Source organism: Danio rerio, chromosome 4, assembly GCF_052040795.2.
Source record: "Danio rerio strain M-AB ecotype USA chromosome 4, GRCz13ab, whole genome shotgun sequence".
Lineage (NCBI taxonomy): Eukaryota > Metazoa > Chordata > Actinopteri > Cypriniformes > Danionidae > Danio > Danio rerio.
The window spans coordinates 21,065,524-21,080,753 of record NC_141024.2 but is presented as its reverse complement, the minus strand read 5'-3'; the positions used below and the strand labels follow the sequence as shown (position 1 = coordinate 21,080,753).

Here is a 15,230-nt window from a genome sequence, read left to right as displayed (position 1 = left end):
CAGAGCTGCCGCTGATGTAACGGGCCACACTGAACTTCAGCGAGCGGAGCAACATAACGGACCTCAACCAGACCGAATTCACGGACATCACACGAAGAGATTGTTTACAAGGCGTTAAAGGGGAAAACCGCAGCATCTCTTAAAATCTTGGTTCTGCTCTAACGCAGAGAAGTGGACCCGGACTGAGGATTGTGGCGGTCCGGGACTGCAGACACACGCAGGTACGGAAATGATTTTAGATAACGTTGGCGTTAAACGTCTCCGCACCGTGTTTTGGACCGTCGGGGAATTGCGAGAGAAGGGCGACATGTATTGCTTGTTTTTTCATGGGGCACCTTTAAATAGTTGTGACGGGACGCGCTACATGAACGCGCAGGAGAACAGACGCATGACATGAGAGCAATGTCAGGGCTTTTATCATCAGTTTGTTTCCACTGATAAGCGTTTTATCGGGTTAAATGATAGTATGATGGTCAGTGTTTTCCGTTAGAACAGCAGCAGGCCTGCAGCCCCTCCTAAAATTAAAAACACACAGCAGTGTGTCTCATAAACAGCAGAGGCTTTACATTAACTTCCATTAATAAGTCATTATAGACGTTATAATGGAAACAGGAGCTTGTTGTAGTTGAGCATCTTTTTAGACAGATGTGTTAAACTGTTTTATTGGTTTGTAGTTTGTCATCACTTATCACATTTTATTGTGATAACTACCATAAGATGAAATCTTAATCATTTATCACACCAGCAATTACTGTATGTATGCACTGTATTAAATATGTAGTAATAATGTAATAATGTGAGAAATGAAATGAAAATGCTTTCAGACTTTTTAAATATATATTGATTATCTGTTTGATGGCCAGTTTACAAAAAAAAAGAAAATTCAGTTCTAATGTATTCATCCTTATTCTACCTTTTAAAGCCTGAACATAAGCTATTTACTTAACCTAAATTACTGAAATACTGACAGTACACTAACAGTACAGTATATCATATTGTTTTAACTGTTTGGTAGTATAAATAGTGATAGTTAGCAGAATAGACAGCATTAATGGACTCATTTTGTACAGCCAAAAGAAGCAGAAGTAGCTAATAAAAGTATTTTATAAAATAAAAAAATATTTTAAGTTATGATTGTAATCAATGATGTTTACAATATCTTCAAAGTATGTACTTTTGTGAAGTTGGATTGACTATATAAACTGATTTTCAGAACTTGTATAAAGATAATGAGTAGAAGCTACAGTAAAGGGATAGTTTACCTATAAGGGAAATTTCAAAAAATCAAATGGTTCTACACTTGTAGTTTTACACTTGTTGTAAATCAGCAGCCAATGGCATTCGTAGTAAGCACAAAAAAATACAGAAGTTGCTGCTTTCCAACATTCTTAAAAATATTGTCTTTTGTGTTTAACAGAAGAAAGTCAAACAGGTGAACTCTTAAGATTAGGGCAATGCCACTTACAGCAGGGTTGATTTTTACTTTAACCTTTGTGTGTTGTTGGGAATGTTTTCATCCACTCGGGTGATTTTGACTCTAAATTTGGCCACAACTTTCTCTGTGTTTCAGCAAATAGAATGATTTTTGGTGACAAATCTTATTTTGACATATATTTTGGGAGAATGCATTAAAACTTTATAAAAACCTCAACATCACACTCTGGGCAAATTTACTATCCTTTTGTTATGTTCTTTTTTTTGCATTAAAACTACATTTTTTGATTGCAAAGCCATGACACCTTATTTTTTATTATGTAATATTTACTGTGGGTGGTTTTCCCTGTTAATAAGAAGTAAAATTTGAGATTTGTTCTGTTGATCATCGGTTGCAGTGCAAAAAAGATTAATTTCTGGGTTTGTAGTTATATGGAGTATAGTGTGTGTGACCTTTGTGCACTTACCAATGACAAATCTTACCCCTTTCCAACAGGGAAAAAAAACAATCAAGAATGCATAATTATTTGGTGTCAAGGCTTTGGAATAAAAAAATATGGTTATAACGGAAGTCAATGGGACAAAAACAACCATGAATATAACAAATGGGTAGTTACGACTTTAGAATCAAAAAATGTGATTTTAATGGAAGTCAGTGGAACAAAAACGACCATGAACATAATGAATGGATAGTCAATTTGAACAGTACACAAGGGTTAATGGAATACAGATATATTCTTTCATTTTCTGTTGGCAAAAATGATTCATTTATAAAAACTTGAGTTGTTATATAAGGGAAACCAACATTTAACATTTTCTCAAGTTCACTTCTGGGATTTTTTTCACCTCAAGCTAATTTTTTTGACACAACTGGTAGACATTCGGGGCAAATGTGCAACACTTTCCATGTTATTCACTCCACCTGGTGAAAATTCTTAAATTACGATTTTAAGGGGTATACCCAGCATTACATATTTTGGCTTTAATATGAACACTGTTTCAATGGACGACACTGAGCAGGATGTAAAAATGTATAACAAATATACTTATTTTCATCCAAACATGGAAAAAACCCAAGACATATCGTTTATTTCAATTTAGCCCAAAAATACAGAAAGGTGATTATGTTGCCCATATCGCCTACTTTGAACCACTCCTTTATATGCAGAGGGGGCACAAGATCCATTAAAAATCGGCCAAATGGGAATCATCTAAGTAGACAGGATATTGTTCAAACACTGGATTTGCATGTAATTTGTCAGGTTTCGGACACCACCTTTCTCTACTTCCTGTTGATCTGTTTACGCTTGTCTCATTCATATAACTGACTCACAACTAATTACACATGCCTCAGTCTCTCATTACACACGGGTTTGTATGACAACAGCTGGCTCATCAAACACCCACTGATCAGATCTGCTGATCAGTGGGTGCGCTAAATAACTTCAGTGCAAAACCTGAAAGAAGAGGAAGAGAGAAGAAAGCGAGGAAAGCTGAGGAGAGCAGAAGTGCCGAGTGAAGGCGGGGTAGATAACTGTACTGAGGTAGTGAGATAGAACCATGCTGAGAGATGTACATGTAATATCATGCATAAATGCATGATTGCAATGCAGATCAGGATCTGAGCAAGCTGCAGAAAGCTATTCTAGTCTTTTAATGGGCCACTACTTGTAGGCAGAAGATATCTACATCCGCAGATTGCAAGTTCTCTACCTTCAGTAGTGTCACATTTATATCACGGAAATGTTTGGTCTGTTTATACAGAATCTTGTTAACAAGACTGCATCCTATCTGATTTCACAGCAGGAACTTCAGATAATTAAAATGGCCTTTTCTTGTGGTTTATAATAAAAGCGAAAGTCATAGTTCACAGACAGTTCACCTCCCACTTTTGAACCCATTTTGGCCAGTTCAAGGAAATGAAGGGATTTGTCTGTTGTGCAGGAGGAAAACAATAAAAGGGATGATCCTATCACAAGTGTTTAGCCCAACTGCATTAACATGGGTGCAAAACACTTGTGGAAGTGCTTGGTGCACAAGTACTATTGAATAAACTAACACACGTTCTTTAGGAAACCAAGCGAAAGAAAAGAATGTGAATGGCAATCATGTGTTTTGGTACAGTACTTGTTTTTGTTGTACTTTCTCACAACACAATCCCATAAAGAATACTGTATGTGTTTGGTTATTAGGGAGAGAAAATGTGATCTTAAGTTATTTGAATTCAGCCGTATTTATACCAGCTGTTATGCTTAAAGGGATTGTTCACTCAAAAGTGAAAATGCTGACATAGTTTACTCACAGTTCATTTATACAAAACCAATAACAAATGATGAGATTGTTTACGTTTTTGAGTGAATTATCCCTAAAAATAACTTCTCAAATTGAGAGCTGTGCTATTACATATCTAAAAATGTAAGACAAAAAGGGTGAAAAATAATGACAGGCCTAAACTGAAGGAAAGTCGTATTTGGGGCCCAGAGTATCATTTACCAGGGCTTGCAAAATTTGGTACCACAAAGTCCTGGGGCTATTATTTTAAACAATACTGTAGACTTACTGTAGATGTAGACTCGGCTGACTGGCCAGTAAGCAACCACACTTCAACAAACCAAAACATCCAAGCAACCAGAGAAAACATTTTAAAACAACTTGAACACCTAAGAACCATTTAACTATGTACTGATAACAACTGTAACACCCTGACATCATGGTAATGAATTCATAAAGTAAAACTGTCTATATTGTTAGTGCAACTGCAAACTTCAGAGTCTCTCAAAATCTCCAAAGAAAACATTTTCAGACTAGTTCTTACATTGTTTAACACTGTCAACAATCCATTATAAACAAAACAGTTATATTTTGCGCGAAACTAAAAAGTTTTATTAATACATCCCTAGTTAAACTGTCACAACCTGGAGAGTGTTTCCTGGAGAGTGTTTCCCTTCCCCCGTGCGACATAGCCACTCACTGTGACACATTCACCTCAGACTAAACTTACTTTGAGTTAATGAATTGCACTGAGAGTTCCCTGTGCCCATCACAGGCTGTACTGACAAACAACTTTATTTGAAATGGTTTCAATTCAGTGTCACTTCATGACTCATTGGTGCAGCGTTCAGCTCTGAACCCCTGACAGGACAAAGTTATACAGTGGGACACACACAAAAGTTAAAATAAAGAGATTGTTCCTTAATTGCTGGTGTTTGTTAGTTCCCAGGCCGGTCACAGCCGGCCATGTGAGAGATTCACAAAGCTGCTAAAGCATTACCATGGAGATGGATTGTTTGTGTCCAGTCATGCTGTGAGGCCTGCAGGGGTGGGCGTCTCTCCAGCGGACCTTTGTGTTTGTCTGGACCCTTGTTAGAAAAGCCCCCCACTACAGTCCACACACACCGTTAGGGACCTGAGGAGGTTTTCAAGTGCTGGAGATAAAAGTCCAACAATCAAGGGACATAGGAGAAAGCCAAACAGACTTTCATCTCAAAATGTGTCTCTGAAATAGCAGACCTGTTGAGCCATCTGGATTTGTTGTGGGCCATAATATTGGTAGAAAACGTATTGAACAAGGATATAAGGTGCATTCTAGTGTGGAAAATATCACTAAAATTAGAAATTTTATAAGGAATTTCAGTGAAACAATATTTTTTTTTAATATGAAGCGAATGAACTGGCAACTCTCACATCATAGTTTTCGTTTATGTCAACTTGACCATTAAATTCACAGTCCTGAGTAATTAAAACAAGAACGGATGATCAACATTAACCTGACAGAACATGTGAGAGCACTGGAGCCTGCTGGAACCTCTACACCCAATAAGGGTTACTGTCCAGCCATATGTGCTGTGCTGATCTGTGTTTATGGACGTCAGACATGCGAGTCGACTGGAATGTGAGTTCAGATGCATTACGTCTCCTTTAGCAGCTGTCTTGGCTGTACCTTACAGTGACGGGCTGCCAAAGCCTTGAGTTTGTTAAATTTAGCTCCAGGTTGTGGTGCCAAAGCTGGTCTGAAGCAGATGCCTGCATCATTCTTGTATATACAGTTAAACACAAATTCTGTGCTACTGACACGTAATACTGCTGCGGGTAGGGCTTTTTAGGCGTTTAGTTTTGGCATAACTGTATGCTGCTTTGCTAAAAGGTTGGGAATGAACTGTGCATTAACATGCTCATGAGAGATTTGTTGAGCAGAAGTGAATGATTACAATCTCTCCCGGCCCAATGTCTCTGCCCACGGGAGACTGGTTAAAACATGATGTCAGAGTGTCAAAACACACACCAACACAGGAATTAAAATAACACATTTACAGTGTGAACAGTGCTTGGCCATGCAAAAGCTATAATGTCTATGATGGCATCTGCTAGACTGTTCCTTGTGGTTGCTATACGTTTTTGCTCACTGGGCCATACAGGTATTCAAATTAAAATGTAAGAGCACAGGCAATTGTGCCAACAAGTTCTATATTTAGTGGCACTGGCACCTGATTTGGTAGCCCATGTAATGGAAAATTTGACATTGCTATGTCTTTTTTCTGCAATATATATTGTGATATAAATACAATTTGACCAGATGACTTAAATAGCTCTATAAGGTAAGAATTCAGGTACAGAAATTGGATAATCAAATGTAAAATAGCACTATATAGCAACTTCATTGTATAAATAATTAAATAAAATATTTTTATTAAAGTTTCAAATGGTACAATTCCTTGTGCCTGTATTCTTTAAACTCTTTTGATACGCTCATACAGTCAGAAGCCTTAAAAACATGCTAATGATAAACATTTGCTCCATTATGGTAAAAATCTCCAATGACTCCATGTTTTAAACTGTGGCTCAAGGTACAATTCTCACTATTAAAAACCATTAACTATGACTTTCCCTTATAATTTGCTCCTTATTATTATTTAGTATAAGATCAAGCAGAATATGTGCTTTTGAATAGAAATAAACAGCAATTATCCTACTATTTGGCAGGTATTAGGCAGATATTGGTCAAACTAAAGGATCACCAAAACATCCAAACTAGATGGTTTCTTTGATATTTGTTATGAAAAAATAGAAACTTAAAAAAAACTTGAGTATAACAACACATGAACAAATCTGACATGACGTAACAATAACATAATTAAAATCAATTACTACTTTAATACACCTAATAAATTAATAGAAGGCTATACTAAAACTCAGAATGAAAATACCACATTTCTTCAACAATAATAACGTAACAGTATAGTTAAATAAATCATAATGAATTAATTAACCTCCTAGCTGGATTTGTTGTTGCATGTTAAACATATTTCTGCTATTTTCTAGATTAGTGCTGATGAGAAAGACAGCTGTCATTTATTTGGCTTTAAAATAGTTTTAGTTGAGACATTTATGGTTGCTAAAATGCCACACTTCTTGCATAATCTCACTGCTCCAGTTAGTTATTAGCAGGGCCAGACAGAATCTCCGGAAGTTTTTTGCTATTTCTGCTGAGAATTTTGGTAAAAATCTGCGGATATCTGCGGAATTATTTTGGGAGTATCATAACTAAAACCTTAATATGTTAAATAAAAAGTAACACCTTTTTAACTTTTATTTATTGTTTAATTGCAAATCCAATTAGATACACTTTATTTGGTAAACAAAGCAAGTCTCTCATATAATATATCTACTAAAAGACAGAAAATGCTACTGTAAAACTGCAATGTGCATAAATCAGATGAACATTTTCATATTAGTCAATAATATTGCTGTAATTAATAAAAAACTGAATAAATATAGATTTACACACATTTACTCAAGTAAATAAACAGAATTAATGATGGGCTAAAAATCTAAATCTGCTGAATATCTGCGGAATTCTGCGCGCGCAGATTCCGTGTGGGCCTAGTTATTAGGAGAAATATTAAATGGCAAGTGTGCTAAAAGTGGAACAAAACAGCAAAACCCATTTGAAAGATCATAAACGGTCAGTGAAGTAAAAGTTTTTAGAATTAATTGAACTGTCCGTGTGGCACATGGTTCAATCAAGTACTGCTATTCTCTTCAGCTTTTGTGCAATTTCAGTTTAATAATTCTCAAACAGAAAAAGAAGCCAATTCTGTCAGTTTGTTTCTAGGCTCCAATCATTTAGTTCACCGAAACACTACTTTTCACAAACGTTGCAAGCTCATGTTCAGATTTGTCTCCATTCAGTCAACAACCAATGCCAAAAGTCCTAGCCCTACATTTTTCTTTGTTAATTATCTTTTCCACTTTGATGCACATCACTATATGGAAGAGCGCTTTCATTACTTTAGATTTATTGACAAAATAATAGCACATCTGTCCTTGAAAGCCTGTATAATATGAGGTATTTTTATTGACCATGGCTCAGACAATTTACATGACAGAATTTAATTGTGCCACTATGCAGCCAAAGATATCCATCATGGATATCAGCTGGGTGTGAATTGGCATATCAAGATAATGCACTCTGTAGATCTGAGCAGGCCAAATACTCAGAGACAGAACGTGAGACAACAGAGGACTTTCTCTCTTCACAACACACACACTGAAGACTTATTACCTGTCGAGCGTGTACAGCTCATCTCACTCATCCTTTATGAGTGCGTCTCATGGGAGTGGGCACCATCTATAGCATTTACAAGCCCTGTTTGGACCAGTTCTTCAGCTTGAGCGCTTCATAGCTACATAAATCACTCTCATCTATCACTACACTGCCACAGAAGAGGACATGCATTGGTCTAGACCAGGGCTTTCCTTACAATTGATTTGCAGACAACAAAACTTGCCAAACAACAACAAAAAGTTTTTTTATAAAGAAAAAGCAAATAGAATTTTAGAGGTGGTCCATATAGAATTTCTATTAACTCGTACTTTAATGTTATTAATATTTTCACCCAAAAATGAACATTCAGTTATTAATTACTCACCCTCATGTCGTTCCAATCCCTTGAGAACGTCGTTCATCTTCAGATCATGATTTAAGCACTGAAATCCTAGAGCTCTCTTATCCTCCATAGACAACAACAGCTGTCTGAGCCCTTTATAGTCTAGAAAAGGAAGCAAAAATAAAACATAAATCAAATTGTCAAAACATTTTATGTGACTTTAGTGGTTTAACTGTAATCATATAAAACTGCAAGGGCAATTTTGTTAGCTAAAAGGGCTTTAGTTTGCCAGTGGGTGTGCATTTATTTTGGGCAGTAGACATGTTGGCATTTATTTATACATTTAAATTGTGTTCATATTTTGCTCATTGTAAATGCAGTCTCTCATCAGATGTGGAAGAAATTGTCAAACAAAGGTTTTTTTTGGCACACAACAGTGTACTTGGAGCTTCTTATAGTCATTAAGAACTATTGAAGTCAGATGTTTTTGGTTCCTTGTTTGGACTTTTTTTTTAACTTGTTTGGACCATTGCTCTCTAAGTAGGATGAAAGTCCTCTGATAATCAAAAACATCTTGACTTGTGTTAGGAATCTGAACAAGGATCTCATTGTAACAAAATAATACAGAGTTATTAATGTCAGAATTTGTATTTTTGAGTGAAGTTATGTTTATGTTGGTAATGTAATGTTTAATCAAATGATACATATACAAGTGTTGTCAGTTGGGGAATTTTTGTAAGAAATGGACTGATACACTTATGATACACTTATCTGTGTCAGTGACATCATGTGTGTGCAGGGATATACAGTGTGCACACTTTGGTTATTTGTACTGGCATGTTATGTTGCGTTACAAAGTGACAATACTAAGGGTATAAGCTAGTGTTGTTGAACTGATCAATGTGCACTGACAGCTTTTTTTTTAACAAATGTACTTATCATTCTTTTCAAAAACTCAACATTTTCTGATTTTAGTAAGTACATTGAGGTTGTAAATTTCCCCCAAAATTCACATGAGTCAGATGGATAAAAATGTGGTTGGAGAAGCTTTGTAATGAATGAAATAACCAGGATGTCCATCATCGACCCAAAAGCTACAACTAACTCTTCTAATGTAGATCTCTCCAGCACAACAATCTTAAAAAGAAAAAGAGGACAACAGGCCAAACCACAATGCAGCAAGTGAAAATTGATTTGCAAGCCAAATTTGAGGATAATAACAGATCAGGGCTTGTGTAAGCAAGCTAATGTAAGTTTAGCACTGCAGCAACCAAACCCTCCCCATCAAAAAACTTAAGCCTTCTACTAAATTGAAACTGCAGAGCGTTATACACAGCTAAGTGCTAGTGATGTCAATGTTATTGAAGATAACTATAAATTGCAGAAAGGAAATATCTGTGCTTAAATATAGAACTTGAACAAACAGTTCTTTGGTCTTCCACACAGTGATAAGAGCAGCATGCAGACCAGAGAGCCTGTAACGGGTGCCTGCAGAGGTGAGGAATGACATCATCCAGATGAGAGGCATGGAGCTGAAGGTATGGGTGGATGGAGTGCAGCGCATTGTCTGCGGTGTCACAGAGGTCACCACATGTCAAGAGGTTGTGATTGCGTTGGCCCAAGCAATAGGTAAGACACTAAATTTTACATCAAACCAATTGTTTGCAATAAAATAGGCCAGCTCATATCATAAAAGCATTCACTCATAGGTGCACAGAACACAGATTGATTCTGGAGTGTAAGGGCAATTTAACAGAACTCTCTTTTCCAATTTTTTTTTTGTGTGTTCCTTTCCAAGCCCCATTCTCCTTTGTTCCTTCTTTCCTCTGTTCCTTACACAACATAACTCTCACTATGTTGTCTCCTTGACAACAAGCTCTCTTTGACATCAGATATCAGAACAGTGAAATGCTGTATTGTCCCTTCTAGTCACAGAGTTCGACCCTATCACCCCATACTGGAAAAAAATCTGACTGTGTCTTATTCTATTAATTCATGAAGAAGTGCAATCTCTGTTCCACTGAGGCGCCTGGTCTCTGGTTAATGTCAGATGAATTTTCTTAGCACTGTTTTCTGCATGTTTTTAAAGCTTCTTGGCTATATACAGTTTGGTTTTGTTAAAATACTTTCTCCGGCTTAATATGTGAAGATAACTATATGCAAGCCATTCATAGGTTGATTTCCCCAGAGAGTAAAGGCTATGCCTCAGCTAACAAACAATGCTATGCTTGTTTGAACGTCCTGTCCAAGTCTTAAGCTGGATTTATTCTGTGCTTGCACACAGTCGAGAGTCGTGGAGCCGTTTATACTCGATGCTTTCGCCATTGTACTTTTATTTGTAACAACAGGCAATAACTCTAAGTAGCTGTCATGACAAAACAAAGATGACAAAGTTTGCACAAAAACTTATTATGTATAAAATGAATAGTTTTAAATCTATTTAGAGGACACATTAAATTATTTACTTTTAGTATATTTGTGTAAATGATTTTTTTGTAAAGCTAAGCTGTTTTGGGCTCCTAATAATGAGGCACATCAACATTCATGCAATTGTGCATCTTTGGATGCAGAGCTTAGCGAAAGTTAGAAAAGAATGGCAAACTTCATAAAATTAGGTTACTGTCATATAAAGCGAACAAACAACACTGAGGTGACATCATATTTGCCGTGCGCTCCCAAGCAAACATGAGGATGCGGCAAGTATAAATTAGCCTTTACACTGCAACATGAGCTTGATCAATGTCCTGATTTTTTTAGAACAGGACTACCTGTTCAGACTAATAATGACAAATTAGTGTTTAGGAAACATATTGAATATGTAATCAAGTAATGTGCATTTATATAGCGCATTTATCGTGCGTGACCATATACCCAAAGCGCTTTACAATCATGAGCGGGGTCTCTCCTCACCACCAGTGTGCAGCGTCCACTTAGATGATGCCATGGCAGCCACAGTACAATGGTGCCAGTGCACTCACCACACACCAGCTATAGGGGGAGTGGCGAGATAAGGTATTGGTAAGAACCAATCCAGTGGATGATTGGGAGGACATGACTAGTAAGGGCTCATGAAGGGAATTGGCCAGAACACTGGTGTTACACTCCTGCTCTTTATAATAAGTGCTATAAGATTTTTAATGACCACAGAGAGTCAGGGCCTAGGTTTAATGTCTCATCCGAAAGTGCTCATTAGCTTCCCCTTCACTATACTGAGGCATCAGGAACCTCACAGACTGCAGGTTGAGTTCCCCCTGAAGGGCTCACTAACACCCTTTTTTTCACAACAACCAAGTTTTTTTCATGTGGTCTTCCATCCAGGTACTAACCAGGCTTAGCCCTGCTTAGCTTCAGTGAGTAACCAGTCTTGGGCAGCAAGTTGATTTGGCTGTACCAATAATGATTTTTGTAATAATAATTTTTGCAATTAGAATGCTACTGATTGAGATATTACACACTCCAATTTGATCTGAAACTAAAAGTTTCTGTTGTCATTACAGAGGAAATTCCTGACTCTTTTGATAATGTAAATGTGCTGTGTTGCAGGACGAACTGGTCGCTACACATTGATTGAAAAATGGCGTGAGACAGAGAGACATTTGGCGCCCCATGAGAATCCTGTGGTCTCTCTGAATAAATGGGGTCAGTACGCTAGCGATGTGCAGTTAGTGCTTCAACGTACTGGCCCTTCTTTGAGTGAGCGCCCCACTTCAGAGACCTCAGCAAGAGCCCCTGAGCGTACCCTATATCGCCAAAGTCTGCCTCCCATGGCAAAGCTTCGCCCCACAGCCAATGATCGTTCCCTCAAACGCCGTGAACCAAAACGCAAGTCCCTCACTTTCACTGGTGGTGCCAAAGGGTTGCGTGACATCTTCGGAAAGAGTCGTGAAGGTGACTCAAAGCAGAGAGCGGTGAACACAAACCGGTGCAGCACACCAGCACCTACACAGGAGTTGTCTCGCCTGGTGCAGCTGCAGAAGGACAAGTTGCACATCCTAGAGCAAAAACTGCAACGCTGTGAGACTGAGCTGCAGCAGCAATTAACTGAGGAAGAAGAAGAGGAACTAGTTGAACTAGAGCAGCAGGTCCGCAGAAATGAGGCAGAGATGAAGGAGCATGAATTCTGGGAGAGTGAGCTGCAGATTGAGCAGGACAAAGAAAGGCAACTGCGTGAGCAGCTGCAGGAACTGCGCAGTCGTGTACAAGAGTGTGAGGAGCAGCTGGGAGAGTACCTAGCACGTATTCAGTGCATGGAGGCAGGGCTGGAGGCAGAGCGCCTGCAACAAGAACTAATGGAGACTCGACTGGCAGATGAAATGGAGGTTCGGTTGCGACTGGACAAGGCACGCACTGAGCTGGACATACAGGTGCAGCAGGCTGTGAGACTAGAAAGCACCTGCAGAGCTGTGGAGCTCTCGCTTGGGCATTCAAACATTAGGCTACAGGTGAGTGTACCTGAAGAAAGAACACAATTTACTTACACTTACAGTTCAAACAGATAACTTGACTTAGATTGCTTTTAGTTTTTTGGTGTGGACTAAGTCCATTTGACATTGAGGTTAATTTAATTGGTGTGAAAGTTTTCGCCAAACTCAGGCACATAACAGAAAGCTAAAAACCCAATTGTTATGAAAGCGGCTAGTCCTAAATCAATGAGTGGATTAAGAAATTCACACAGAAGAAACCTTTTTAAAACGCCTAGAAACCTGGTAGCTAGGTCATATAACTGAGTTCCTGAGGTGAAAGCCCCTTATTGTAAACTACCCAAAGAAATATTTCTCATAGCTCAAGGCTTTCCCCTTCTCTCCAGAAGACGGCTATCCTGAATAATTATAATCCTCAAATCCTAATTAAACACACCTTTGAAGTAGTGCATCAAGATCTCCAGGATTACCTGAAATGTACAGGCAAGTGTGACGGGGCAGGTTGGAACTAAACCCTGCAGTGCATTGCAGAGTTTCTGAAAGTTTCCTTCGGGAAGCAGGATTGGTAAACATTATTCATGTTTTATCTGCTTGAAGTTTGGATTCTTTGCTTCTTTTTCGTTGCTATTCTGCGTATGTAAAGTATTGTCTGTAAATCTAAAGTACTCAATTAAGTATGAAATTAGCTATTGAAACAAAGTACAAAACAGTAAAATCCTTCCTCAAACTTTGTGAACTGCTGCGGCCTTTTTTTTTTTTTGGACACTTTGCCCTTAAGTTTCAACAAAGCGACTAATCGGCTTTACAGCATGTTAGAGAGCAGGATGGGGGTGGAGGGTAGTGGTCACTCACAGATGTTATGTAAAAGATCTTTGCCAGAGCTTACAGATGAAGTGAAGGAGCATGCTATGTCCCAGTACAGTTTGCATTCACCAGGAACGTTACATAAGACAGATACACTTTAGAGCAGATGCATTTAGAGCACTAAATTATCTCAGGACTATCTTAGTAACAAATAAAATGAATGTTTCTGTAAGAGCATATTTCATGTGTTGATGGAGGTTAAGTGAGTATAATAGAAGTTACTTTGTAATTGTTTGATTCAGGAGAAAGAGCTAGAGCTGGAACAGTTAACTAAGGAGCTGAGACAGGTAAATCTTCAGCAGTTTATCCAACAAACTGGCACCAAAGTAACAGTTCTACCAGCAGACCCTGGTGAGGATGAAACCAACACAGGTACAGACACGCTTTCGTTCTTCATTTTTGAAATGTAGACAATCTACAGTGTATAAATCGAACTGTCAACTGTACTCTGCATGCAAGTGTTATTTTGTTTCATCTCTGTAGAGGCAGAAAATGAGTCTGGATCTCTGAAGCGGCTTGGATCGGCCAGACAACTTCCTGCTGACCTCCGAGCTCTGCAGAGCCCCCTCAACACAACCTTTAACCCTGAAGGAATCTACGTCTGAGTTTGCACTGGGCATTGATATCTGATTTCCTACATGACCCTTCACCACTCTCAAATCATGAACATTTCCTTTCGGTAGATCGCACACTCTGGAAATGTAGAGGTATCCTATTTGCTCTACAAAAAAAAAAAAAAAGAAAAACATCAACAAGCAGTGAGTGTGTTCCTGGTGAAAATTCCTTCTTTATGGATGTCTGACTAGTCCAATCCAATCAGTGCTTTCTCTAAATCCTACCATCTTCAGCTGAATGTATGCTCACTTTCATTGGACCCAAAGGTGGCTTTAAAAATGAACATGGCTACTGAACTACTGAACTCATCCAGAAAAGAGACAGAACACATCCTGCCTCAGCCTACATTTAACCCATCAATCTTCTGGTGCAAGTAAGAAATTGCAGCATCATGATGTCTTTCATTTCTAGAATGTTTCTGAAACTCCAGGTAAACCTCACACTCAATGCGATTATGCAAGCAGCAGGAATTTTAGGGAGGTGCGTTGAGAGATCGTTGAGGATGATGAATTATGCAGTTTATATTTTATGGCTCATAGTTGTGATGAAAGCTCATCGAAGGTGGTGGGGTTCGCCTTAGTTTGCACTTTATTGGCCAAAACATCTGCTGTGGAACTTTACTGAAACCTAAAAAGCTGAAGAATCATTTTCTGCGTTTGATCACGCTAATCAGGAAAACAGGTGCATGTGATATTTTAAAATGCTGCAAGAGTGAAAAAGAGAAGTGTTTTTGCATGAAAGCTGGCAAGTGAAATTTGTTACCTTTTAAAATAAAGCTATGGAACTTGATTTTTTGTGAAACAGCTTTTTCTTTTTTTTTTAAAGCAACCTTTTAAATATGCAAATACAGAACAATGTAGTCATACACATCTGGTTGAGATCAACGTGTTCTACTGAGGCTCGTAGTGAACGTTTTTGGCCAATAAATGCATTTTACACTGAATATTTAGTTTTTTTTTTTGTTTGTTTTTTTAGGTCACATCTTATTATTAATTAAATGAGTTGAACA

General features: G+C 38.0%; 1 protein-coding gene across 1 annotated transcript; it reads left to right on the top strand.

Annotated features, from left to right (window-relative positions):
* On the top strand, positions 1–14,346 carry rassf8b (Ras association domain family member 8b). Its single transcript, NM_200363.1, has 5 exons — positions 1–221; positions 9,768–9,950; positions 11,865–12,763; positions 13,849–13,978; positions 14,090–14,346. Exons 2-5 carry the CDS (start codon positions 9,848–9,850, stop codon positions 14,209–14,211), a joined length of 1,254 nt encoding a protein of 417 aa, NP_956657.1. The 5' UTR covers positions 1–221; positions 9,768–9,847; the 3' UTR covers positions 14,212–14,346.
* Positions 14,347–15,230: the final 884 nt, after the last annotated feature.

Coding starts and splice junctions, on each gene's coding strand:
- rassf8b (NM_200363.1), top strand. CDS start 9,848: ATGGAGCTGAAGGTATGGGTGGATGGAGTGCAGCGCATTGTCTGCGGT. Junction 12,764..13,848: donor ATTCAAACATTAGGCTACAG/GTGAGTGTACCT, acceptor TGTTTGATTCAG/GAGAAAGAGCTAGAGCTGGA. Junction 13,979..14,089: donor TGAGGATGAAACCAACACAG/GTACAGACACGC, acceptor TCATCTCTGTAG/AGGCAGAAAATGAGTCTGGA.